Source organism: Planococcus citri, chromosome 1, assembly GCF_950023065.1.
Source record: "Planococcus citri chromosome 1, ihPlaCitr1.1, whole genome shotgun sequence".
NCBI lineage: Eukaryota > Metazoa > Arthropoda > Insecta > Hemiptera > Pseudococcidae > Planococcus > Planococcus citri.
In genome coordinates this window covers 17,068,956-17,093,470 of record NC_088677.1, presented here as the reverse complement: position 1 = coordinate 17,093,470, position 24,515 = coordinate 17,068,956, and the positions used below count along the sequence as shown (strand labels likewise).

The 24,515-nt window shown below is 34.1% G+C and overlaps 2 protein-coding genes across 2 annotated transcripts; both read right to left on the bottom strand.

The window, feature by feature from the left end:
• Window positions 1-1,493: 1,493 nt before the first annotated feature.
• On the bottom strand, window positions 1,494-6,253 carry LOC135849362 (uncharacterized). Its single transcript, XM_065369757.1, has 9 exons — window positions 5,333-6,253; window positions 5,016-5,189; window positions 4,807-4,918; window positions 4,514-4,731; window positions 4,263-4,424; window positions 2,716-2,835; window positions 2,557-2,632; window positions 2,246-2,431; window positions 1,494-2,140 (listed from the first exon to the last, which is right to left on the bottom strand). Exons 1-9 carry the CDS (start codon window positions 5,939-5,941, stop codon window positions 1,959-1,961), a joined length of 1,839 nt encoding a protein of 612 aa, XP_065225829.1. The 5' UTR covers window positions 5,942-6,253; the 3' UTR covers window positions 1,494-1,958.
• Window positions 6,254-13,415: 7,162 nt separating this feature from the next.
• cn (Kynurenine 3-monooxygenase cn) lies at window positions 13,416-18,005 on the bottom strand. The gene is made up of 11 exons (XM_065369745.1): window positions 17,689-18,005; window positions 17,537-17,606; window positions 17,269-17,462; window positions 16,799-16,847; window positions 16,649-16,736; window positions 16,370-16,550; window positions 15,960-16,211; window positions 15,776-15,865; window positions 15,558-15,692; window positions 15,300-15,464; window positions 13,416-13,808 (listed from the first exon to the last, which is right to left on the bottom strand). The coding sequence occupies exons 1-11, from the start codon at window positions 17,755-17,757 to the stop codon at window positions 13,737-13,739; spliced, it is 1,365 nt and encodes a 454-aa protein (XP_065225817.1). The 5' UTR covers window positions 17,758-18,005; the 3' UTR covers window positions 13,416-13,736.
• Window positions 18,006-24,515: the final 6,510 nt, after the last annotated feature.

Below are 24,515 nucleotides of genomic sequence, written 5' to 3'. Positions count from 1 at the left end.
TTGTCGATCGGTATTTTGATTTTTATTAACGCAAGTAGGTATCAAGGTAAATTCGTACTGTTTAATTTACTTACTTACCGATTGAAGAGCACGTCAACCTGTTGGCTGATATACGTTGGATTTTACTTAATTACTCGACGATCAGACTATAGGACGCTCGTTGCTCCTTGTATTTGACTAAACAGGTTGTGCAAGATCAAGAGCATGGCAATTGTAACCGTGCTGGTTATAAATGGATGTGGTTACATTTAAATTGCGTACATTACGTACTGTACATACTTACGAGTATAGACGTACCTACGTATTTATTTTTATTCCTCGCACTTCAACGTCATATCATTAAATTAAGTCGTATTGAAACATTTTGATATTAAATTACGATCATTTATCAGTGAAAAAAATAGACTTATTTTTTAATTACAGGCGTTTGAAAATTTATAAACAATTGAATTTCTTCACCTCTACAAAAAAGGTTACTTACTCGACAGAATTTTTTGCAGTGGACGGTGAAAAATGAAAATTTGCCAAAATTCTCACGAAGTTCTTCTTATTTGCTAAAATTTTTAAAATCCTGCTGTTTGCCAAAAATTGTAAAAAAATTCTCGCCTTTTAATAAAATTTCTAAAAATACCCAGGTAAATAGTCTTTTTTTTCAGAATTTTTTTTTTCATGTCCAAATGTCTCATTTTTTGTATCAGAAACACTCAGAAAACCATTCCTTTTGTTAAAATTGACAGTCTCGTTATAGTTTTTCAAGGATTGCAATTTTCGCCAGAAATTGCCAAAATCCTTACTTTGCTACCAAAAATTGTCAAAAAGTCTCGAAGTTGTTCAACGTTTCAACATTGAATACCTACATTTCAAATCGTAATAGTTATTCTGGTTTTTTTTTTGGCAATTTTTTCCGGATCAAAATGTTTTACTTGCATTTTGTTACTTTTTTCGGCTGGTTTTCAATCACTTTTTGGTCTATTTTTCGAGGTTTTTCAGTAAATTTTCAAGAAGTCATCATTTAAATTCTAAAATTTAAAAAAAAAAAATGAAAAAAGTTTCTCAAACATTGTTTTTACCTCTCGAAACCCAAATTTTTGAACGCTTCAACACTCTTCATTTTTTTCAATCTTTTTTTTTGAAAATAAAGTTGGTAATTTTGACTTGCATAAGAAAAAAGGAATGAAATGCTTAATTTTTAAGCATCAAATTTTACCTTTTTGGGGGGGGGGGGCTACAAAACAATCGAGAGAATATATTTGATGGAATAGGTCTACCAAGTGGTTTCCCAAACTTTTCTCGAAATTATAACGAAGCCCCTTCAAATCCCATGGAGGGCAAACATGGATACCTGTGCTCAGGATGGGTTGCCTATGTTACTGATTTTTTTAGCTGCCATCTGATAAAAAAAAAAGGTATTTTAAACCCAGAAATTTTACAAGCTTGGATTTTCTGTTATTCACCAGCGAGGTATTGAATGAAATTAATATTCACGTTTCAAGTATAATTTTATTACAGATCTTGAACATGAAGAGATCATGATTGAAGATAACATGACTACTTAAATCTTAATACAACACTGTGATTTCATTTTCTAACATTCAACTATTCTAAAGAAGGATTGAAAAAATGGAAAATATGTACATTTAAAATGCTCAATAGGCACTCTCATAACACTTAAGTATACATACAATTAAGTAACCCAACATTAGGGATAGGTACCTACAGTACAGAAAAGAACACATTTTTATATAAAAAAAAAAAGAAGAAAGAATTAGGTGCCTAATAAGTACCAAGCATAAAAAACGCACACACACACACAATATAATGATAATGATTTCCTTATAATGTAAACAAATTATACAATCACATAAAGAGATCATTCACGAAAGCAAAATGAGACCATAAAGTGTACCTATTAAAAACGAAATCTAGAAATCTAATTCTTATCTTAATCTACTAATTTTCTAAGTATAGAAGAAGCCATCTTCATGAAACTCAGCGTCTTGCGTTTTAATATCCTCAGTTTCACCAAATAGTCCATTTTCCAGATCAAAATACATCATCGAGTCTTTACTCGTCGAGATCATATCAAATTCATCTTTGCATCGAATATTTTCTGTAAGTAAATTATCGAAATATTTCTCATCTGCAACAAAATCAATAAATGATTAGATTTTCACATCAAGTACCTATTTTCAATTTCCATTGAATTAAATGAAAATGATGTTATTGCATCAAGAATTATACTTACTTTTAACTTGAGGCGATGAAAAATCGTCGTATGATTCGTGGTCTGGATATATTGAAAATTCATCTGGCAATATGTATGACGAATCGTTTGCCTCAGTTTTAATTGCATGGTACTCTGGTGATTTATTTTTTTGATGAGTGATGTGTTCTTTTAGTTGTTTGGATTTTCTATTTGACTTCAATTTGTCTGTGATAAAAATATGAGAGATTAATTAAAAGCATATAATGGTTCGGATGTTTATAAAATAGTTTATAATTGTATAAATTTTATTGTGCAATTGGTTTAATTTTTTTTTTTTTTTTTTTAATTACCTTTCTCAAACATTTTTTTTGCTAGAACATTCTGACTGACTTGTTTTTTCACAACAGGAGATATGTTAACGTAATTCTGAAAAGAAAAAATATTAAATGTACTTCAAGTTTTCAAATTTAGAATACTCGTAAAATTAGGGGAAAAAAATATATTCTCACAATTTTACGAAGTGTTTTATGTTTTTGAGATACTGAAGTATGGATTTTGATATGTTTTCTTAACGAGCTCGGATCAGTGTATCGTTTATTGCATCCTTCGATTTGACAGGCATACGGTTTCTGCGAATGAAAAAATTCTATAGTTAAAAAATAATCTAAAAGGTCTAAACCTTTCAGTTTTATCAGTATCGAAATTTTGGTAAAAATGTAAAAAAAAACTGTCAAATATCGTTTGACGTTTCGTTTCTCAAACGTTTTTGAGAGTGCTGAGTACAAATACATATATTCTTCCATGCTCCGCTATGGGCACTCAAATTTCTTGAAAATTGACACGAAAGGATGTTGGAACCTTTGGAAAAGGATGCCAAAAATGCTATAGAGCGAAAAGAGTTGAATTTTCCATAGAAAAGTTGCAGAAAAATAATTAAACTCTTGAACTTTGAATTAAAGTGAAGCTTTCTGGTGTCAGATCATAAAAATATGTAATTCTGCGTGATCAGTCCACAAAGAAAACCTACTCGTCGTGAAATTTTGAAGACCAATGAGGGGGAGGGGTTTTTCACATTTTGGAAAAAAATTTGGGGGTTTGTATCTCCCATGAAAATGTATGAGCTACCCTAAAATTTTGAAATTTTTGGCAAATGTATTTTTTCAATTTTTTTTCAACTTTCAGCGAGCAAATGAACTTTATGGTTTGACATTATGACGAAAAATTCCAACTGTCGAAAAAAAAACAAACCTTGCCCCTCCTGCAATTGCTTCCGAGAGCCAATTTGTGAGTCTAGGATAAAAAATTGATAGTCTCATAAAACATTTTCATGCACCTCACCCATCACTAAAGCAAGTAGGTGTGTTTTTTTTCAAAAAAATTGAGATCGAAAATGAGTTGTTCACAAAACAGAATTTTTCCACAAATTTTCCTGTGTGAAGAAGTTCCCCTCCCCCTCCCACACAAAATATATAATTTTGTTTTTGTTTTTTCTAAGTTGATTGGAAAATTTTTCTATAATTTTTTTTTTTTTTTTTTGAAAAAATAAGTGTTCTAAAATGAGGAGTTTTTTTTCAAAAATAAAAACCTCTGTTCTTTGAGTTTTCATTTTTGAAATCTTAAGATAAGAACAAATTTTGTTCCACGAAAAACAATTTTTGGAACAAAGTTTTTGTTCAAAGTTTTATACCAGAGACTTTTTAGTAGCGAAATTTAAAAAATTTTGTTTTATGAAGTTTATATTCCATTTTCTCTTCAAAAATAAAGTTGGTTTTTATTATTTTTTTTTTTGGTTTTCTTAAGAAATGAAAAGTGCACTTTTTTTAAAAATTAGGTTTTTATTTCCTCTTCAAAAATAAAGTTTGCCTGCTCTCATCAAAAACGAAATGAGGTATTCATTTTATTTTCAAAAATAGTCACAATATCTGCCCCCACCCCCCTCCAAAAAAAATTTCAGCATAATAGGATGACCTATAAGCCCAACACGTGACTAATTTGGCATGAAATTACCCTACTTCAATGATAATGTGTATATAGTTTCATAATTCAAACTACATACCTGATCAAAATGGGTTCGTTGATGTTTCGCTCGATCTGAACTGTTGCTAAATGCCTTTGAGCATTGAGCAAATTGACAAGCATAAGGCCGTTCTCCGGTATGAGATCTCTGATGAATTTTAAGATTTTCCAGTCTCGAGAAAGCTTTCGTACATCCTGAAAACTGTCAATCATCAAATCAGTTTTAAATTTTCTTAATTTTCCGTAAAATAGGTACCTACTATTCCGTAGGTAGGTATTTTCAATATTTACCGGACATTTGTTAGGTTTTTCTCCAGAATGCACTCTCATATGAATTAGAAGCTTGTAACGAGCATTGAATGGTTTCAAAAGTCTCGGACAGGGTTGCCATAAGCATACAAATTCATCCGATTTCCTCGAATCGACGTGATTTTTTTCGATGTGATGAACTAGGGCTTCTTGAGAAAGTAGTTCTTTACTGCATCCGACCCAGTGACACTGATGAGAATCTGTAAGATGGAATTAGATAATGGAATTCAAATCGATTAGTTGTTTCGCAGTTTTTATTAGTCTAATTAAAGAACCTTTCGAAGTCCAGTGAGGAATATCTTCACATTCGGATGTTTTTGTTTCTTCTGACAAGGATTCAGCTACGAGATCAGTCAAGACTAAACTTTCATCTTGGGGTAAAACTACCTTTAAAAATATGAAAAATAGAAAAATTAATTGAAATTTCGTTAGCAAAAATTCAACGACTTATGCTAAAAAACGAATAAAAATATCAAGTAGGTACCTGGTTATCAGAAAGTTGATTTACGAAATCATTATTATCGAGACATTCCAATTCATCGGTTGAAGTGGTCAAGTTGAGATCATCGTAAAAATCAGAGAAGTCTAGTAAATGTCCAAAATTCTCATTTGCTTCGCATTTCGGTACATCAGACGACAAATAAGTCTGATTTGAGATCTAATCGATAAATTTCGAAATTAAAAATTAAATAATTCGAATTATCAAAGTGGGTTATGGTATTCAAAAATTATGAAAAATTGAGCTTAAGGCTAAATTCCATACGTAATTTACATTAGAATAATTCAATCGAAAATGCTTACCATATTTTGAAGGGAAGAATGTTTTTCAAACTCATCTGGGCAGTCGACAAAATTCCTCGTACCAGGTACCATCGAAGGTAACATACGTTTAACAATCGGAGGCTGAATATTGAAATTATGTAGCATGTAATTTTCCAAATTCTGATCATAATTATTGCAGTCACTAGAAATCGATTCGTATTCGACTTCTTTTTTTATAATATTCGATTCGTTGAATTTATCGTACAAAAAATCCGAATCTCGATCTTCAAAGTGAAAATTTATCGGTTTGGCGCGCATATTGAAATCTACGAGAGGCATCGCGATACGAAAATAAGAGTAAGAACACCAGTACCTTGTACCACGAGTGACATTTGACAATTGGATGCCGTTGCTTGAGACTGTAGTGTTCAAAAATTTTAATGAGTGATAACCACTCATTTTCTCTCTCTTTCTCTCTTTCTCTCGATTATTTTGGAATATCATTTGTGCAAGTCTTATGTAACACATGTGGTTGAAAATAAAGAAAAGAAACGCATGTCCCCGCTCTTTGAGGATTGTATCTTTATAGGGACACGATGCAATACGTAGTACGTAGACGTACATACTTACGAACGTACGTACATACATGTCAGCGGACTGATATTAATTACATTTTTTTTTTCAAATAGGGGATACTTTCTGGTTGTTACAATATGTGTTTTCGCTGATCGTGTGTCTATGTCTATGTATAATAATAATATATTATGTTCCTACTTCTTCAATTTTTGTACTATTGCTGTTTGAAAGTACTTCTTGCAGGACATAAGTACTAGTACCCACTCAAATTTAATACGTACTGAGGGTAGGTGTTAGGTTCAGAGTATGACTTTTATTTCATTCATCTGTCTCATTATGACGAAATTCAAAGTTTCATACATGTTTTTAGGTAACTCTATATTCTTTTAATTATTTTTGTTTTACGGATACCTATAGAAATAGCTGCCATCAAAAGAAAAGGCTAAATAGATACCTACACGACATTTTTTTTCAGAAGCATGAAATCTCGCACGGAACCAAATTGCACAGAAGTCATGAAATTTGAACTTTACCAAAAATTACGGCACCGTGAAGTGATTTTCATAATTGTGCGTTCGAAGTCCATTTATGTTTAAAAGCTCAAAGTGTTATACGAGTAAACGCTGTAGCATTTGTGAACTTAAAATTTTTTCCTTTCGTAATTTTAATTTCATTCACTTGGATCAAATCACAATACGTGGGTACCTACTTAACACATGTGTCTAAAACTTTTAATTTCATTGAGATTTACGACAAAAATCGAAATTTTTACAACTACGCTTCTGAAGTCTCTGCTTATATTTTGTGAAAATTCAAGTATTTTTGTACTCAAGAATTTTTCTTTTCGGAATTTTCGTTTTTATCAAGTTTTAAATATCGATGAATATGTTTTTTTCCGTCAAACATATGATAACGAAATGTCAAAGTCTACCTTAATGTTTGCAAAAGCATCTGATCACAAGTTTTCTAAGATACAAAAAATTACAAAATTGCCGGTAATTAAACAAAAATGATGACTGACGAGTAGTTCACTGAATATTTCCAGAAATTGACCAAATTTTGCCTTCAATTTACTAAATACCTATCTATTGCCTTCAATTCTCCGAAAACAACAGTACCTTTACTAAGGCACTATAGCTTCACTCAGGTGAAATCGCTCGGCCACCTTTGGTGCAAAATGATGATGTCACCCATAATCACAGCACAGTACAGCTGTTCGGCAAGTGACGTCACTGCGACGTTTCATAAAAATTCTATTGTTATTTTGCACCAAAGATGGCCGAGCGATTTCACCTGAGTGAAGCTATAGTGCCTTACCTTTACAAGAAAAAATCTTGCAATTCAATAACTAACCAAAAAATCACCAGTATTTTACCTTAAAATTACCTAGAATTTACCCGAAAATTGCCAGTAATTGGCCGAAAAATTACCAGTAACTAATTTACCAAAAATTACCAGTAATTTACCAAGACAAAATTACAAGCAATTTTACCAAGAAAAAATTACAGGTAATTTACCAAGAAATCGCCAGTAAATTTAGTGAGAAAAAATTAAAGTAATTCACCAAGAAAAAATTACTTACAAGTAATTTGCCCAGAAGAAGTTACAAGTACTTACTTAATTTACCAAGAATAAATTGCTAGTGATTTACCAAGAAGAAATAACAAGTAATTTACCAATAAAAAATTACAATTTTTCTTGGCAAATTACTGGTAATTTTGTGGTAAATTACTGGTAATTTTGTGGTAAATTACTGGTAATTTTGTGGTAAATTACTGGTAATTTTGTGGTAATTTACCGGTAATATTTTGGTAAACTACTGGTGATGTCTTGGTTCATACTGGTAATTTCTAGGTAAAATACCTACCTGTAATTTTTCATTCTATTTTTAGTAAATTACAAGCATTTGCCACAAAATTACCAGTAATTTACCACAAAATTACCAGTAATTTAACACAAAATTACCAGTAATTTACCACAAAATTACCAGTAATTTAACACAAAATTACCAGTAATTTACCACAAAATTACCCGGTATTTACCACAAAATAACCCGGTATTTACCACAAAATTACCCGGTATTTACCATAAAATTACCAGTAATTTACCACAATATTACAAGTAATTCACCACAAAATTACCAGGTATTTACCATAAAATTACCAGTAATTTACCTCAAAATCAACAGTAATTTACCACAAAATTACCAGTAATTTACCAAGAAAAAATTACTAGTAAATTTCAAAGAAATTACCAGTAATTTACCAAGAAATTGCCGGTAATTTACCAAGAAAAGTTACAGGTAACTTACCAAGAAAAGTTACAGGTAATTTACCAAGAAAAAATTACAAGTAATTCACCAAGAAAAAATTACGGGTAATTTACTAATAAATCGCCAGTAATTCAGCCACAAATTCAAATTATCCATAATATACTTTAAAAATACCAAATTTACCGGTAAATTACTCGATATTTTCTGAAAAATTACCACCAATCTTCCAGAAGATTACTACATGACTTAGGTACCGAAGAATAATCAGATAACTGACTGAAAAATTTTCTGGTTATTCGCTGAAAATTTACAATTTTGATTGTTCGTTTTTGGCCACGTTTGAGCATGTTTCTTGTTGGTTTTCGGCAATATTTAGAAAAATAGAATTTGAAACAGTGTCTCCCATGACCAAAGATGCAAGGGGAGTTTGAATGTAACCCAGATTGAACACTGTGTCTGACTCAACCACAGGTCCTTAATACATGGGTCTGAAAACACCCACTGATTGAAATCTGATTTGACTTAACCGCAGATCCTTTGCTTGGGTCTGAAAACACTCACAGGTTGAAAACTGTGTCTGACTCAACCACAGGTCCTTACTTAGGCCTGAAAATACCCACTGATAAAAACTGTGTCTGTCTCAACCACAAGTAAGTATTCACTTGGATCTCACACCCACAGATTCGAATGACAGGCGCATTAATTCCAAGACTAATTGCTATCATTTTTACGGACTATATAGTTATTAGGTAGGTAGAGGTACCTACGAGTACATTAAAAAAAACATACTTATGTACTTGAAATCTCCAAAAGTTAAACATTTGAAAATTTTGGCAAATTTTTTGCATACTTTTGAGTTTTTTGATACAGCTGTACTTCATGTGATCACTTGGGTACCTACTGAGCGAATAGAAAAAATTTGTACAACTGCAAATATTTGTCGCCACATTAAAAAAATATAATCATATAATTTTTCGTCGCTTTAATTCCTTGAATGCAACATTGTAAATTGTAAAGATAAATTTCACATAGGGGGCCATCATTCTGACATATTTCAACTTCAAGTAAGTTACTAATTATTTTGCATTTTGTATGCAATTCACATCAGTAATTAGATATGTAAGTACGTACATATTTTTCCAAGAATCGCCCACACTTGTACAGACAACGCAATCCAAAGGAATTTTCAAAATATATCCGGAATCGCTATCAACTTCGAGATAACCACCAACGGCGCCACAATGTGCCAATTTCGTCCTTAATAATAGGTACATCTTTAGACATCTTGCATATATTTTTATGAGAAACAATTTTAAAATTTTACTTATTCATTTTTTTATACGCGTGCATTTTCATGTGTCTTGTGAACCATCCATTCATCTTCAATAATACCAAAATTATTTTCTATAAATGGTAAATTATACCTCCTACTTGTTCGACAAAACACATGTATATGTAAACACAATCTGGAACTGTTCCAGCTAATTGGTACGTGCCTTTGGATACATACATAATAGCTTAAAATGGCAAAAAAATTAACTTGTATTTTTTTATAAGTAGATACGCTACACACAAGAAAATGATGGTGAAAGGCGCGTGGATAATAAAACATATGTTGTAATTTTTTTTTGTTTGTTTTTATTTTACTTCTTTGGTTTATTATTATGATTTAGAATTCGTATCATATTATCAGGCAACCAGCACCAGCCTCAAGCTTATACTAACATACGATAACAATGCCTGAAACGTGACGGGGAACATTTCTGTTTGAAGACGAATTACATACAAATTTGCATCTGCTGCTCATGCTTGGATGTGCAATTACGATTTATTCAAAGTTCTAAAAGAGTTGAACTTGAAATTGAAAAGTCTACCTTAATGTTTGCAAAAGTGTCAGAAATTAATCACTTTTCCTCATATTCTCAAGCATCTGAAGTAATTTTAAAGATTCAACAATTTTTTCCCACGTTTTCTGAAAGATACCAAAAATTACAAAATTACCGGTAATTAAACAAAAATGACAAATGACGAGTAATTCACTGAATAATACCAGTAACTGACCAAATGTGTTGCCTCCAATTTACTAAATATCGCCTTCAATTCAAGAAAAACAACGTAATTTACATACTGAAAACTACCAGCAATAACCTACTAAAAATCAGTAGTTATTTCTTATTTCCCAAAATGTCGAGTAATTTACCAAAAAAAAAAAAATATCAGCAATTTTCCAGAAACTTGTCAGATGATTATAACGAAAATTTTCCAGATAACTTACCAAAAAAATCGCCTGTATTTTACCATAAAATTACCTAGAAATTACCAAGATATTACCAGTAATTCACCAGAATTTACCAGTAATTTACCAAGAAATTAAGACAAACAATTTACCAAAAAATTACAAACAATTTACCAAAAAATTACAAATAATTTACCAAGAAATTACAAGTGAATTGCCAAGAAATTACAAGTGAATTGCCAAGACATTATTAGTAAACTACCAAAAAATTACCAGTAATTTACCAAAAAAAATTACCAGTAATTTACCAAAAAAAATTACCAGTAATTTACCAAAAAAATTACCAGTAATTTACCAAAAAAAAAATACCTGTATTTAACCAAAAAAATTACCTGTAATTAACCAAAAAAATTACCTGTAATTAAACAAAAAAATTACCAGTAATTCACTAAGAAATTACTTATTTACCAAAAAAAACTACCACTAACCTATACCAGAAGATTACTAGATGATTTACCAAAGAATTCCTTATCAGATAATTGACCGAAAAATCTCAGGTTATTCGCTGAAATACCTACTGATGATTTGATGATTTACCAAAAAATTATCACCGATAGGTAATTAGCCAAGCGGGAATTCCTATATTAGGTAGCTCAACTTGAAGGTTATTTTGAAGGGTTTCTTTAAAAATTCACGTGTATCACTTTTTCTGACTTTTTTGGGCAACTAAATGCGAATACTTTTGCATTTTTTCATACTCGTATTTCTCAAAAATGCAATAGCCTATTGGCTATTTATAATACCTACTTGAGTGCCTCATTCGAACTTGAGGTAGGTACCTACACACTTCAAATCCAACAAGTGGCAGTTTTCTAATGCTTTTCCTACTTTTTATTTTATTTTTTTTTGACATAGGCTACATTATGTAATTTGATACAACACCCAGCAGCCAAGAACGTTCAATGACATCAAAGCTGCGTTGACAAATGGCGTGCCTGCGCCTTACGACAAGATTCAAAAAAAAAAGAAAAAAAATGAACGACATTGGGTACTTTATCGAAGGTCCACGTGTTACTTGAAGTTTACATTTTTCTATCACTCATTATAATGGAATCGCTACTGTATAAAATTCATTGCCATTAACCTCTTGGTTTGATCATCTGGTTCAAATCTATTATACATTTTTAAAAATACAGCATGTTAAGCTGAACAAAGCATGTGTATAATGCAAGACTAAACGAGGTAGTCTTACTATAGTTACAGTTGGATGATCTCGACGTAATAAGTACGAGTACATTTTATAACGCTGCATTTGGATACAATACTTAATTACGTCGGCGAGCCAGCATAGAGATTTATTGCAATCTCCTCCACCCCCCCCCCCCCCACTCAATCGATACTCTGAGGCAAGTTTTTCAACCTTCCACCCTATAAATTTATTGCCTCGGGTGAGTAAATGATTCCATATTTTTTGTTTGTCCTTTTTGGAAAAAATATAGTGCCGGTAGCTAACCTTCCCCCCCCCCGGATAAAAATATTTAAAAATCAATTTTCGTATTGTGGAGCCTCAAAGTTGAATAAAATCGAGAAAAATAGTACCTATAATGTACGTATGTAAATCAAAACCGAGGCCTAACTTTTCAAACATTTTCGTGCTTACTTTCTGCGTGACAATTTTTTTACATAGAGGTACCCCTTCTCCTTTCCTAGACAAAGTTTACGTTGAAACCCAAACATGCCTGAACAAATTTTTCGAAAATTTTTGGAACGGGAGGGAGGACACTTTTTGACACTATTGCTTTTACTAAAATTGCCAGAGGCATTTTTCTATGAAACCTGACAACTTTTGGGAGAAGGCCAGCAAAAAAATTCATACACACTTATTTTTTACACAAGTACCTACCTAAGTACCTATCTAAAGGTATAAATAAGAGTCTCCCTCCTCTAGTCTGACATGTTGGTCATAGGTGGAGATAGGTAGGTACTGAAATTGCCACATGATATTATGATTTACTCAAAATATGGACCTGTTTAAGCTTAGTATGGTGAACGCGTCTTTTTCTATTTTAATATAATTGATCTACGGTTGTACAACTGAAAAAAAATAAGAAGAGCGTAGATACATATAACAAGTGCACCAGATCTTACTACAAATAAAAAATACTACACATTTACTACAAGTATTTATGTGCAACCGCAACCATATGTGTAACAACACGTGGTTTTTCACTCAGAGCGATGCACTTGTTCTTCAAACCTTACCTAAGCTACGTGAAAAAAAAAACATAAATCGAGACGAACATTAAAGCTTGCAGTTTTTTTTCCATACGTATAAAAATGATTTAAAAAATTAATTACATTAAATTCGTCTTATTACAGAAGCCTGCACAGCATAAGTTATTATTCCAGGAATAATTTGGTTTACCTTTCTGTCTAAAATGCGAAACCCGTTTTTCGGTGGGTTGGGGGAGGGGGAAGGGGATTATCCTTTTGCCATCACGGCAGTGATTGAGAAAATAAAAATGATACCAAGTCATCTTCAAATTCATTTCACAATTCGCATTCAACGATTCGGTAAATTTTAATGGTACAATTATAACAAATAAAATAGCTACCAGGCATTGCTTCTTAAAAACTTACTTATTTACACTATGGGCAGTTTTAACTGGTCCAATTTAGATTTCAATGACCCTCAATTTAGTAGAAGGGGGCGAGAGTGCTGAAATATACCAACATAACAATTTTCTTGAATTTTGTAAAAATTGCATTTTAACCTCAAATCCAAAATTTTAAACCAATTTGGTGCCAAAGGTTCCGAGACGTAATAAAAAACCAAATTTTTGAACTTTTTGGACCCCCTCCTCCAAAAATATTGCAAAAACTTGAATACAACCATAAAATATACTTGAGTTCATATGGGTAGGTATGGGTATACCTAGTATTCTTAGTGCGATGGAGAAAATTTGAACCACGTGTAGCTCCCACAATGGAGGAGGTAGAGTGCTCGATGAGAACCAAGTAAAGCTCTGCAGAAAAAATGTAGAAAGCGAAAAGTCAATTTTTATTTTAAAAGCCTCAATTAAGTATGGAAATCAGGTTCTAAATTCAACATAAAATAAAATAAAAAAAATAAAAATAAAAAGTTCCTCCAAGTCTTTTTATTGTAGCTGCGGATTATTTTGGAAATTTTTAAGTGAAGCAAGAAGTAAGCTGTAGGTAAATGTTACAATAGGTAAGTACATATGTCGACATGGATGTAGTTGTGGTACACTGCTTGAGCAGTTGCAGGCGCACATTTTTCCTTATTTGTGTTGCTGATTTAATGAACTTCCGCCTGCGACCAGAAACTGTTACAGAATTCAACTGAATTTTATTCCAAGTACTAGAAGGCCCAGTAAAATCACGATAGCAAAACCAAACGCGTTGAGAACCTGTAAAATAGTAGATACCTCTTTGTACATAAATGAACGTTTTGTATTATTCAGAAGAAGTCTGATGCAATAAGAATGTGAAATTTGTGGATAAATTAAATTTTTCATTTTCGAGGAAAGAAGGCTCGATTATTTTTCAAAACAATTTACCTCCTCTCCTATTCCGCTAATCTATGTGTGTGAAATATTCGAAAAATAGGATGAAAATGAAAAAAATATAATATGTAGGTCTGGAAAACTAAGTACCTATACATACTATAGAGAAAGTGTAGGAAAGTAAATTTATTGATTTTCACTTTTTTTATTAGGTTTTTTAGTTTTTTTGCTTCTCAGTTTATTTTTTTATTATTTTTTGTTTTCATTATTAGTTTTTGAAATCTTCAGTTTCTGTGGCTTTTGAGACGTCTCATTTGTATGATTGGTTTTGATTTAGTTTTTAAAATTTTTCCTTTCAGGATATCAATTTCAATCTTGGAATATTTGTTTTTGGCTTTCAATTTTATTTTTGGAGTGTTTTCATTTTCCGTTTTCGATTTGTTTTTGTTCTTATAAATAATTAGAGAGGTACCTAGATATTTGTTTAGAATTTTTTGGTTTTATTTTTCAATTTTGTTTTTCCATGTTCGCGTCCATTTTTAGAATTTTTTATAATCACATTTTCGAGGTTGTGAAGATATGGTATTTTTTCCTATTTTTGTTGTGGAGGGGTGGGAGCATGGCGTAGGAGGGTTTAGATTTTTGTTTTGAAGTCTTTTGATTTTCAATTTTTTTTTCCAAATTGTTTTTTAGAGGAGGGGGGGGTGGTTGCTGGTTTTAATGTTATGAGGCTTTGGAGTTTCGTTTTTGATTTTCAGATTTCATTTTTTTATGTTTGTTTGATTTCATTTTTAGAATTTTTTGTTTTTATATCAAGTTTGTGAAAATGGTATTTTATAGGTCTACTGATTTTCAATCTTTTTTAGAGGGCGGGGGGGGGGTCCATATTGTTGTTGACGCTTTTCGTTTTAATTTCTGTTTTTTTTTATGATCAATTTCTATTTTGAAGTTTTTATTTTCGTTTTTCAATTTTATTTTTTTATGTTCCGTTTTTTTGAATTTCTTGATTCCATTTTGGGGTAGTAAAAATTACACTTTTAATGTTCTCTTTTTGAGATCTTCTGTGATTCGATTTTGTATTGTTATATTTTCGGAGTTGTAAATTTTTTATTTCATGCTTAGAATTTATTTTTTATTTTCGATTTGTGTTTACTTTTCTGCTTTCGTTTTTAGAATAAGCATTTTGTTTTCATTTTGGGCCTTGTACTGGTATTTTGGTTTTCAGTTTTCTTTTTTATAGGATGTTGTTTTGGTTTTTGTTCGTCCAAAAAAAGATTTACAGTTCTATGAATACTTACCTACTTATTCGTACAAAATGCATGGTACCTACCTAATTTAGAAAAAAATACATTGCAAAGTACAAAGGATAGGTGAATCATAAGCTCAGGTACTAACTTGACGCTGAAATTTTTGTATTTGAAGGCATCTCGAGTACGGTGTACTTGAAAACGTTACGTGTACGTATAGAGGTTTCCACATTTCACTCCACAAATACTTGTAGAGCATATTGTCAAGTTTTTTCAACAGTAGAAATCGTTTACTGACGACCAAATTTCGCATCTGTAAACCATGTGGTCGAATTCGAATTACAAAATGAACAATCACCGGTTTATCAATCTCTAAAGGGTTATATTTGTAGGTAAAAATGCATACCTCGAGGTAGTTGTACATGGAGAGATTCGATATGGCATGGGTATCGATAATTCGTTTTTTCGAAAACGATTCGAACGCTTTCGAAGAAGGTTCGTGCTTGAGAATTTCATACAAAATTTGACAGTCTTCGAAGCCCTAAAACGATCCAAACAGTTTCGAATATGTAATTATTAACGCTATTACGAGTCGTTGATCTACTTACACCTAAAGTAACTTACAGCGTTCATGCCTTGGCCGAAAAATGGCACAACAGCGTGAGCGGCGTCTCCCATAATCAAACAATCATTACCGACTGTGTACTTGTCACACTGAAATTCAGGCAGATGCGAGTAAAAAAGATCCGAATGTTCTTTCTTAACACTCATTATAGGTATTGATTTGGTTCGTAGGTATAGTACGTACCTTGATGGAAACCAAAGGTTGTGGAGTTGAACTGAAAAACGTCTCGATTAAATTCTGATGTCCAATCAGTGGTAAAGCGTCGGCGAAGTGTTGCCCAAAAAAATCCAACAAATCGTGCCGATTTTTAATTTTACCAAATTGCTCGAACGGCATGAATAGCGTTACCGTCCAAGATCCGTCCTCATTTGGCAGCGCTATCATCATGAACGTAACTCTGGGCCATATGTGTAAATGATTTGGCGTCATTTTGTTCTGCAGACGCGAACAACCCACCGGTAAAAAAATTAAAAATTGCAGAAATTTCTTTTAACGCGAAATAATATCTACCACACCATACCCTACACTAAATACATTATTGCTACAAATGTAACATATTAAGGCAATATGGAATTGAATATTTCGCTGCATACTTTTTCAGACTGTTGGGCATTAACAGGGATGCTGAGCTCCATGTAACCGTGATCGATATACGTCTGGCTGAAATTGAATAACGGTGTTCTCATCATACAATGACGAATCGTAGAGTAAGCTCCGTCGCATCCGATCAAATAATCGTATTTCACTTCCTGAGGTTTGTCTTCGTTTGACGATCTGCGACACGATTTGCGATTTTATCGAAAGCATGCAACAGTAGATACACGAGTGGGCAATGGACATCTCAAAATAAGTTTAGATAAGTATGTACTTACTGCTGGGAAATGTTTAAAATTTTCTTTTGAAAATCTACTTTTACCACTTTGCATCGGAAGTTGAATTTAACGCCCTTTTTTTCAGCTTCTGCAAAAAGGAAAAATTGAGAATGATCTAACAATAAGGCAAATTTATTCGGCATCACTTACCATTTAGTAACATTTTATTCAATTCGTTTCTTCCGATCGAGTATATATGCTAGAAAAGACGAAAGAGAAATTGTGGTGAAATATGTAGGTAGTTTTGAATACCAAGGACGTACCGAAGGGTAGAGTTGAGGGGGAGGGGGGAAGTAAAATTGGTGGAAATTCCAACTGAAAACGATAAAAAATAAGAAGGTTGCCAGATGTACCAAAAAATCTTGAAAAATAATACCTAACTAATTTTACACCTTTAAAAAGTGGAAATTTCAAGTTTTTTTGCTTAAAAAAATAAAATAAAAATAGGTACCTACCTAATATGTAAATATCTGTTTCTAGTGATTGATTAATTTTTGTCCCACTCAGCACTCTCTTTTAATATAAAATCCGGCCAGAGGGGAAACTCCCCTCTCCCTCGGTCATCGGTTCGTCACTGGTGACTACGTACAAAATATTTAAACAGTAAATTTTGCTCTTACTCGTTGGTATTTAACATCGTACATTAGAGCTTCGCAATTTGCATTACGTTTATGAATCATACGTCCCTTCATAGGCACCAGCATATGAGTGAAATCGGCCAAGGCAATATCGGCATTTTTCAAAGCTTCCAATCCTCTGTGAGACAATGCTAGATTGATGGATTTTCCACGAGTTTGGACGTTTTTTCTGATATCTGCGAAGCGAGCGAACAAATTTGAATAATAATTTATCCACCAAGTAAAACTGATGACGATGACGTTGGCTTACCTTCTCTGTACTCGTAAACGTTCACTTTGAATCCCAATTTGGACAGATAAACAGAAGCTAAACAGCCAACCTGGAAGTAACAGGAACGTCCACCAGGCAATTATTGCCAAAAATTTATGACGTGGAAGAAAGGAATAGGTACGAGTACTTACCAATCCTGCACCAACGATGACGAAATTCGCATTTGGCGACGCACTGTCATCCTTATTGATGTCCTCCATATTGTGATTCAGACGTTTTTCTGTCGATCAAATTGACAAATAAGTTTTTATGATCACGTAACGTTAGAGTGTAAAACTTAATACACTCGATGTGAATTATCTCGTAGAACTTCACATAATCGGGTACAGATAAAAACTGCATTAACTTGAAATGCTTTCGAAAACAATGACATTCGATTAACACCGGGTACGTGGTAGTCGATATTTAATAGTCGATATTCGTAGTAGTCGAAATTCAATACGTTCGTAATACGATCTCATCGACAAATGAAGCAGTACAACAGAAATATGCGCCATAAAATGCCTAAGTATACCTACGACATAGTTAGAAGTATAAAAACTAGGTAAGCTAAGGTACCCTTTAACCAACAGCGATGATATTCGATATCAACAATGACGGTATACACGAATAGCTATATATTAAGAAGTGTACTCAGTCTAATCTACCTGTTGTCTGCGTAATCAGTAGGTAGTGTAGACGCACGTGATGTAGTGTAACGAGCACACGTAGCCACAATAAAAACAATCCTAATTCTGAGAAATCAATAATTATTATGAATAAGAATCATCTACACGAACTAGTTAGACCTCGAAAATTTCGCCGAATTGACCAAAAAAGCTGAAAATTTATTGAAGGGTGAAAATGGTGAAATTTCACTAAACTCAGATTTGTGAACATGTTGACCCAACTCGTATATAACGGAGACATGAATCCATTCACGTGAATTACCTACTCAATCTGCGTCACGCCAACTTTTTAGAACTTGAAAAAAAACTGCTCAATTCTTAATAATGCCTGACTTTTAAAAGTTTGGAAAAAATATGTGACAAATCCCAGTCATTAAATTGGACTTTAAAAAACAAAAATGACCCATTTCTAACATTTTGATACGTATTATGACATATTATTCTCTGGCATTTTAATACTACCTACATCACATTTTTGAAAACTTGAAAATTATATAGTTACTTGATCTGAGTTTTAAGAACTTGAAAAAAATTTAACAGACGTTTGAAAATTTAAAAAAAACTAGGTAGGTACCTATCAATCTTTTAAATCTTTACTCTGATTTACAAGAACTTGAAACAAAACTACTAAATTGTTGAGAGGCCCGGATAGCAGACAGATGATCCTGAGGCACCAGACAAGTATGCAGACAAACTTGAAAAGCCATCCAGACAGGTCAATGACCTTAAGGGGCCAATTAAGGGAGCCAGATAGATGAACCAATGACCTTGAGAAGCCAAGCAGGCAGACAACATACGACATTGAGAAGGCAAACAGGCAGACAGACAACATTGAGAGGTCAAACAGGAAAACAGATGATCTCAATTCTCAAGAAGTCAGATAGGTAGGTCAATGACCTTAAGGCCAGACTGGAAGAGTGACGACCTTGGAAGACCAGACAGGCCGTTCAGTATGACTTTAGGAAACCAGACAGATGGACCAATGACCTTAAAAAGCAAGAAAGATGAACTTGAAAAACCACTCTCTAAATCTGAAACAATCAAATTTTATTGTTTCAAGAAGGCAAAATTGAAATGGATTTTATCCATTAAAATGAGCCAAAAAATAAAAACTACTGTAACCATAACCATAACCAAAATTACTGGTTTAGATTTTTTTTAACGATAACTGTATGCATGTAAGGTAGGTAAGTATACAAAATAGATTTTAAAAATTTCATTTTTTTGAAATATTATTAAATATATGGAGATAGATTTGTGCACATCTCAATATGTTCACATCTCGAAGTGCATTTCTAGTCACAGATGCTAGCTACCTACTTGAGGACTAGCAGTACCTAGCTTCTAGGAGCTTTATAGGTACCTGGCAACTTACCGCCTCGTTACCTATTTTTCGGACACTGATTGTTTAATTAAGTAATTCACAATACAGACATTTACCTTATGAAATAAGAAACGTCTTCAGTTATACTTTGTATCATATAAGTATTGTTAAATAAAGCAATTACATAATAGCAACTTACTCAAGCTAATTATACTAATACTGAGCCTGTATGGTCTTATGTAAATGAGAGGTAGCATTCTAAATGCCTGAAGGAGTTGTGCAAACGTGCAGTTGTGCAGTCATGCAGTTGTGCAGTTGTGCAGTTGTGCAGTTGTGCAGTTGTGCAGTCATGCAGTTGTGCAAACGTGTGGTTGTGCAAACGTGCAGTCGTGCAAACGTGCGGTCGTGCAAACGTGCGGACGTGCAAACGTGCGGTCGTGCAAACGTGCGGTCGTGGAGTCGTGCGGTCGTGCGGTCGTGCAGTCGTGCAAATGTGCAGTCGTGCAAACGTGCAAACCTGCAGTCATGCAAACCTGCAGTCGTGCAAACATGCAGCCGTGCAAACGTGCAGCCTTGCAAACGTGCAGTCATGCAAAAGTGCAAATGTGCAGTCGTGCAGTCGTGCAACGTGCAGTCGTGCAAACGTGCAGTCGTGCAAATGTGCAGTCGTGCAAACGTGCAGTCGTGCAAACGTGCAGTCGTGCAAACGTGCAGTCGTGCAAACGTGCAGTCGTGCAGTCGTGCAAACGTGCAGTCGTGCAAACGTGCAGTCGTGCAAACGTGCAGTCGTGCAAACGTGCAGTCGTGCAAACGTGCAGTCGTGCAAACGTGCAGTCGTGCAAACGTGCAGTCGTGCAAACGTGCAGTCGTGCAAACATGCAGTCGTGCAAACATGCGGTCGTGCAAACGTGCAGTGCTAAAGCACATCACCACGGGAATGGGGAACAATAAACGGATGTGGGAAGGTCCATCTGCGTTACTCTTTCAGAAAAGATTTGAAATAAGGATGAACTTGAAGTTTTACGTAATAACCAAGCACCCGAGTGCATTTGACAATTTCAATCAGCGTAACAGGAACTCAATCTATTTTGAAATAGATCACTTGATCATTGCTTCACCAGTTCATATTTTGAAATACGACTGGACTTACACAACTAGTTTGGATAACTAGATTTACGCAAATATGAGAATAGGTACAAGCCTATCTCATCTCCGGAACACCAATGTACCTATGTTATCTCATTGGAAGTCGTCAAATGATTGGTTTCTCTAGCATTTCTCTTTCAACACGAAGTTCTGAGAGAATTAATCCGCTAGAGGTTGTACTCGTATTACGGAACTATTCAGTATGTTGACTATTGGAAGAACGAATTTCTATCGCTTACGCGACTGAAAATACAGCACAATCTGTCTCTACAAATAATGGCTTAAAAAATCAGCACCACTGCATTCCAAAATATTCCCTCTCAAGAAAAGTTGGTACTTCAATGGGCACGGAAATTCAGAGTAATATCTCAGAATTTGCCCCAAAATATGTAGTTCAATCATTTTGAACGTTACAGGAAAAATCAAATGAAGAATTATCCTGCACTTGCTAGTGTGTTTCAAATGTAAATTCTTCAATTTATTTTTAAAAAATAAGGTACCTATATAAACGCTTTTTTTATGGTTGCCTAATTGGGAAGGGGGCTCTAAAAAAAAAGGGTTCAAGATTACGAATATACAGGGAGCTTAATTAAACTTTTTCATCTAGATAATTAAATATATAGGTATCTCAAAACGTTATGTTTGGCGCACATCGCAGGTTTCTAGTTTTCCAGGGGTTTTCAAAATATTGAAATTACAAAAAGTTGGAAAATTAGATTTTGAGTACCAGCGAAAATTTTATTGAGCTCAAAGTTTGGTTTCAAAATTTTCTAAAAATCAAAACCCCTCAATTTCCGCCCCAAGGGTTGAAAATAAAAGAATCACCTCGCATAACGTTTATCGGATTCGAACAGATATTTTAAGCTAAAAAAAGGTTTTGAAAATAATATCTACTCAGTGGTTCCTAAAATTATTTTTTTATTCACAACTTTGGGAACCCCTGGAGCCCAAGAAATGGTCATTTTGGGTTAACCAACCATGGATTAATATTTGGGACATTTATTACAATATTTTAAGAGTGGTCGGGTCGATAACTGTCCGGCCCCCAAAAATGGTTTTATCAGGACTCCTGATCCTTTCAGTTGCTGAAATTCATTTTACGATATTTTGGAATTTTTGGTCGATTGGGTAATTGTTCCGAACAGTTTTGAAGCCTTCGGTGGATTTTTGGATTCTCGAGTTTTTGAAAAAATGCTATAAGTAGAGTAAAAATGAAATTCAGTACGCACCAATTAGAATTACCAGTTTACCAATTAGCACAATCAAAATGCAATTTGACCCAAACATAATTGGAATCAAAAGTTTTTTTGATGAATATTGTCTAGGGTGGTATGCTGAACAACATACTAAAAGTCCCCGTCCCTACCCCACGAGCTAACCTCCCCATCAGTAGATCAAAGCCCCCCAAAATCAATTTTTCGTCAACAACTCCTGAAATATTGAATTTTGAGTAAAATGAGCTGAGTGATCATTTCATCTCCTCTCCAATACCTATCAATAAGCTACCGACCAACTCCATAGCCTCAAGGGGGTGGCGCTACGACCCCTCAAAGTGACGTGATTTTATTAATTTTACATTTTGTGACTTGGGACTTGTAACTTGTTCTAATTGATAAAATGAAGTCAAACTTGGGGAATGGGATTTTTTTGGGAGCTAGAGTTGACCTCTGGAGTGGGGAGGGTCAAAGTTAAAAATTACAGAAAGGTCATTTTTTGGAGGGGCATAACATGACCCCAAATAAATGAAAAGAGTCCAAAATCATACCATTGGACAGTACTCCATCTGTGATCAACATATCCAAATTTAAGCTTCCTAGGTCATCCCCACCCCATTTAAAGCGGAATTGAGGTGAAAATCCTCTTATTTTACCCCTATTTTCGTTTTTTTCCATCTTAAAAGGAGTGGGGATGACCTAGGAAGGAAGCTGAAATTTGGATATGTTAATCACAATGGGAATACTGTCTGATGGTTTGATTTTGGACCCTTTTCATCTATTTGGGTTCATGTTATGTCCCTCCAAAAAAATGACCTTTCCGTAATTTTCAACATTGACCCTCCCCACTCCAGAGGTCAACTTTAGCTCCCAAGAGAATCTCATTCCCCAAGTTTGATTTCATTTTATTAATTAGAACAGGTTACAAGTCCCAAGTCATAAAATGTAAAATTATTAAAATCACGTCGCTTTGAGGGGTCGTAGCGCCACCCCCTTTTAGGATATAGGGAGTTGGTTGATAGCTCATTTGATAGGTATTGGAGAGGATATGAAATGATCACTCAGCTCATTTTACTCAAAATTCAATATTTCAGGAGTTTTTGACGAGAAACTGATTTTGGGGGGCTTTGATCTACTGTGGGGAGGTTAGCTCGTGGGGTAGGGGCGGCGGGGACTTTGAGTATGTTGCCCAGCATACCACTCTAGGCAATATTCACCAAAAAAAAACCTTTGATCGCAATGATGTTTGGGTTCACCTATTTTTTTCTGCTATTTGACTGGGCTAAACAAACTAGAATGTGGGATGGTGCATATTTTTGTAATCTGTGAGAATGCCCATTGAAATGTAACCTCAATTTACAGTATTTTTTCGAAAATCAGAAAATCTACTCGAGGCTCCATAAAAGCTTGAAACCATTCAACAATCGACTTGAGAGGTCGAAAAGTTAATGGAAAAAATTTTGCATTTAAACTTACACAAAAATATTAGCACCCGAAAACTTTTGCTCTTTTAGAAATGGGTGCTTTTTCTCAAAACAGTTTGGGTGGGAATTAGACCGAAAAAAACTATTTTTTCAAAATTATCTCCTCTTTCAAGATCCATATTTTCTCCTCTAGGGATACTTCTAGACCTAAAAAATTTTTATGTAACTTTCATACCAGAATGACGATTTCCACTGAATTTGGTCAAACTCCTTTGACAAGTTTTTTCACAATGGGCGCCAAAAGCGCGATGGCGGTGGTCGCACGTTACCGTGCCTACTTGGGAACCACTTATAAGTAATGAACTTTAAACTTGGAATAATTTTTGTCGCCTACTCGATTTGCGTCATTACCAAATAGGACCGTCTGGTCGCCGCGCCGTCGATGACGACAACTTTCGCGACAGTCGCGATATCGAAGCGACCTGGCGCTTGAGTTCGTCTCGTTTGTGCAACTGACCGCTGCCAATTTTAGGGTAAAACTGCATCAACAACTGCATCAACAAAATTCGAGTTTTCCTTAAAATAAGCGATTTGCAATTTCGACTGCTCAGCAAAGCCCTAAAAGTGGAGTTGGATTTCGATGGCAATAGCCCAAGTTGATGCAAGATCTTCAATACCAACTATCTCTTGGAATTGGTTCGTTTCCCTCGAAACAGGTTGGGTAGAAACTAGAGCGAAAAATCCACGATTTTTTTTTGAAAATTCCCCCTCATGTCTCTCTTTCAGGCCACCTCCATAGCAAAAAATTTTTCTGAGTAAGTATGAAGTCGTAATAAAAATGTCTACCAATTTCGATCAAAATTCTTAGCCAATTTTTCGCTTGATCCACCCTAATGTTCATATTATGTGGGTAGGTACGTGGTACATACGTAACATGTACCTACGTAATACAACGTTTACGTCTCGAAAAGCATCCGTTATAGCTTCGTAAGCTCTAAAGCGAAGAGACTAAACTAACGGACACGACGATGCGACCATCTTAGAACATGATGAGGCAGTTGCGCGGGATGGCGAATGGCGATATTCGCGAAAAATGGACAACGTAGCAGGGACGCGAAGGGCTCCAAATGATTATTTTTAGAACGCTCTCTTCGTAGATTAGAAGAGATTCGAGGCAGGCGA

Excerpts from the sequence above, each read along its gene's own strand:
- LOC135849362 (XM_065369757.1), bottom strand. The coding sequence starts at position 5,941 with ATGTATGTACGTACGTTCGTAAGTATGTACGTCTACGTACTACGTATT. Across the intron at positions 2,633-2,715 it reads ATAAAACACTTCGTAAAATT|AATTACGTTAACATATCTCC; the intron begins GTGAGAATATAT and ends TTTTCTTTTCAG. Across the intron at positions 2,432-2,556 it reads AAAAAAAATGTTTGAGAAAG|ACAAATTGAAGTCAAATAGA; the intron begins GTAATTAAAAAA and ends TTTTTATCACAG.
- cn (XM_065369745.1), bottom strand. The coding sequence starts at position 17,757 with ATGGAGGACATCAATAAGGATGACAGTGCGTCGCCAAATGCGAATTTC. Across the intron at positions 16,737-16,798 it reads GAATAAAATGTTACTAAATG|AAGCTGAAAAAAAGGGCGTT; the intron begins GTAAGTGATGCC and ends TCCTTTTTGCAG. Across the intron at positions 16,212-16,369 it reads ATGCCCAACAGTCTGAAAAA|AACAAAATGACGCCAAATCA; the intron begins GTATGCAGCGAA and ends TCGCGTCTGCAG.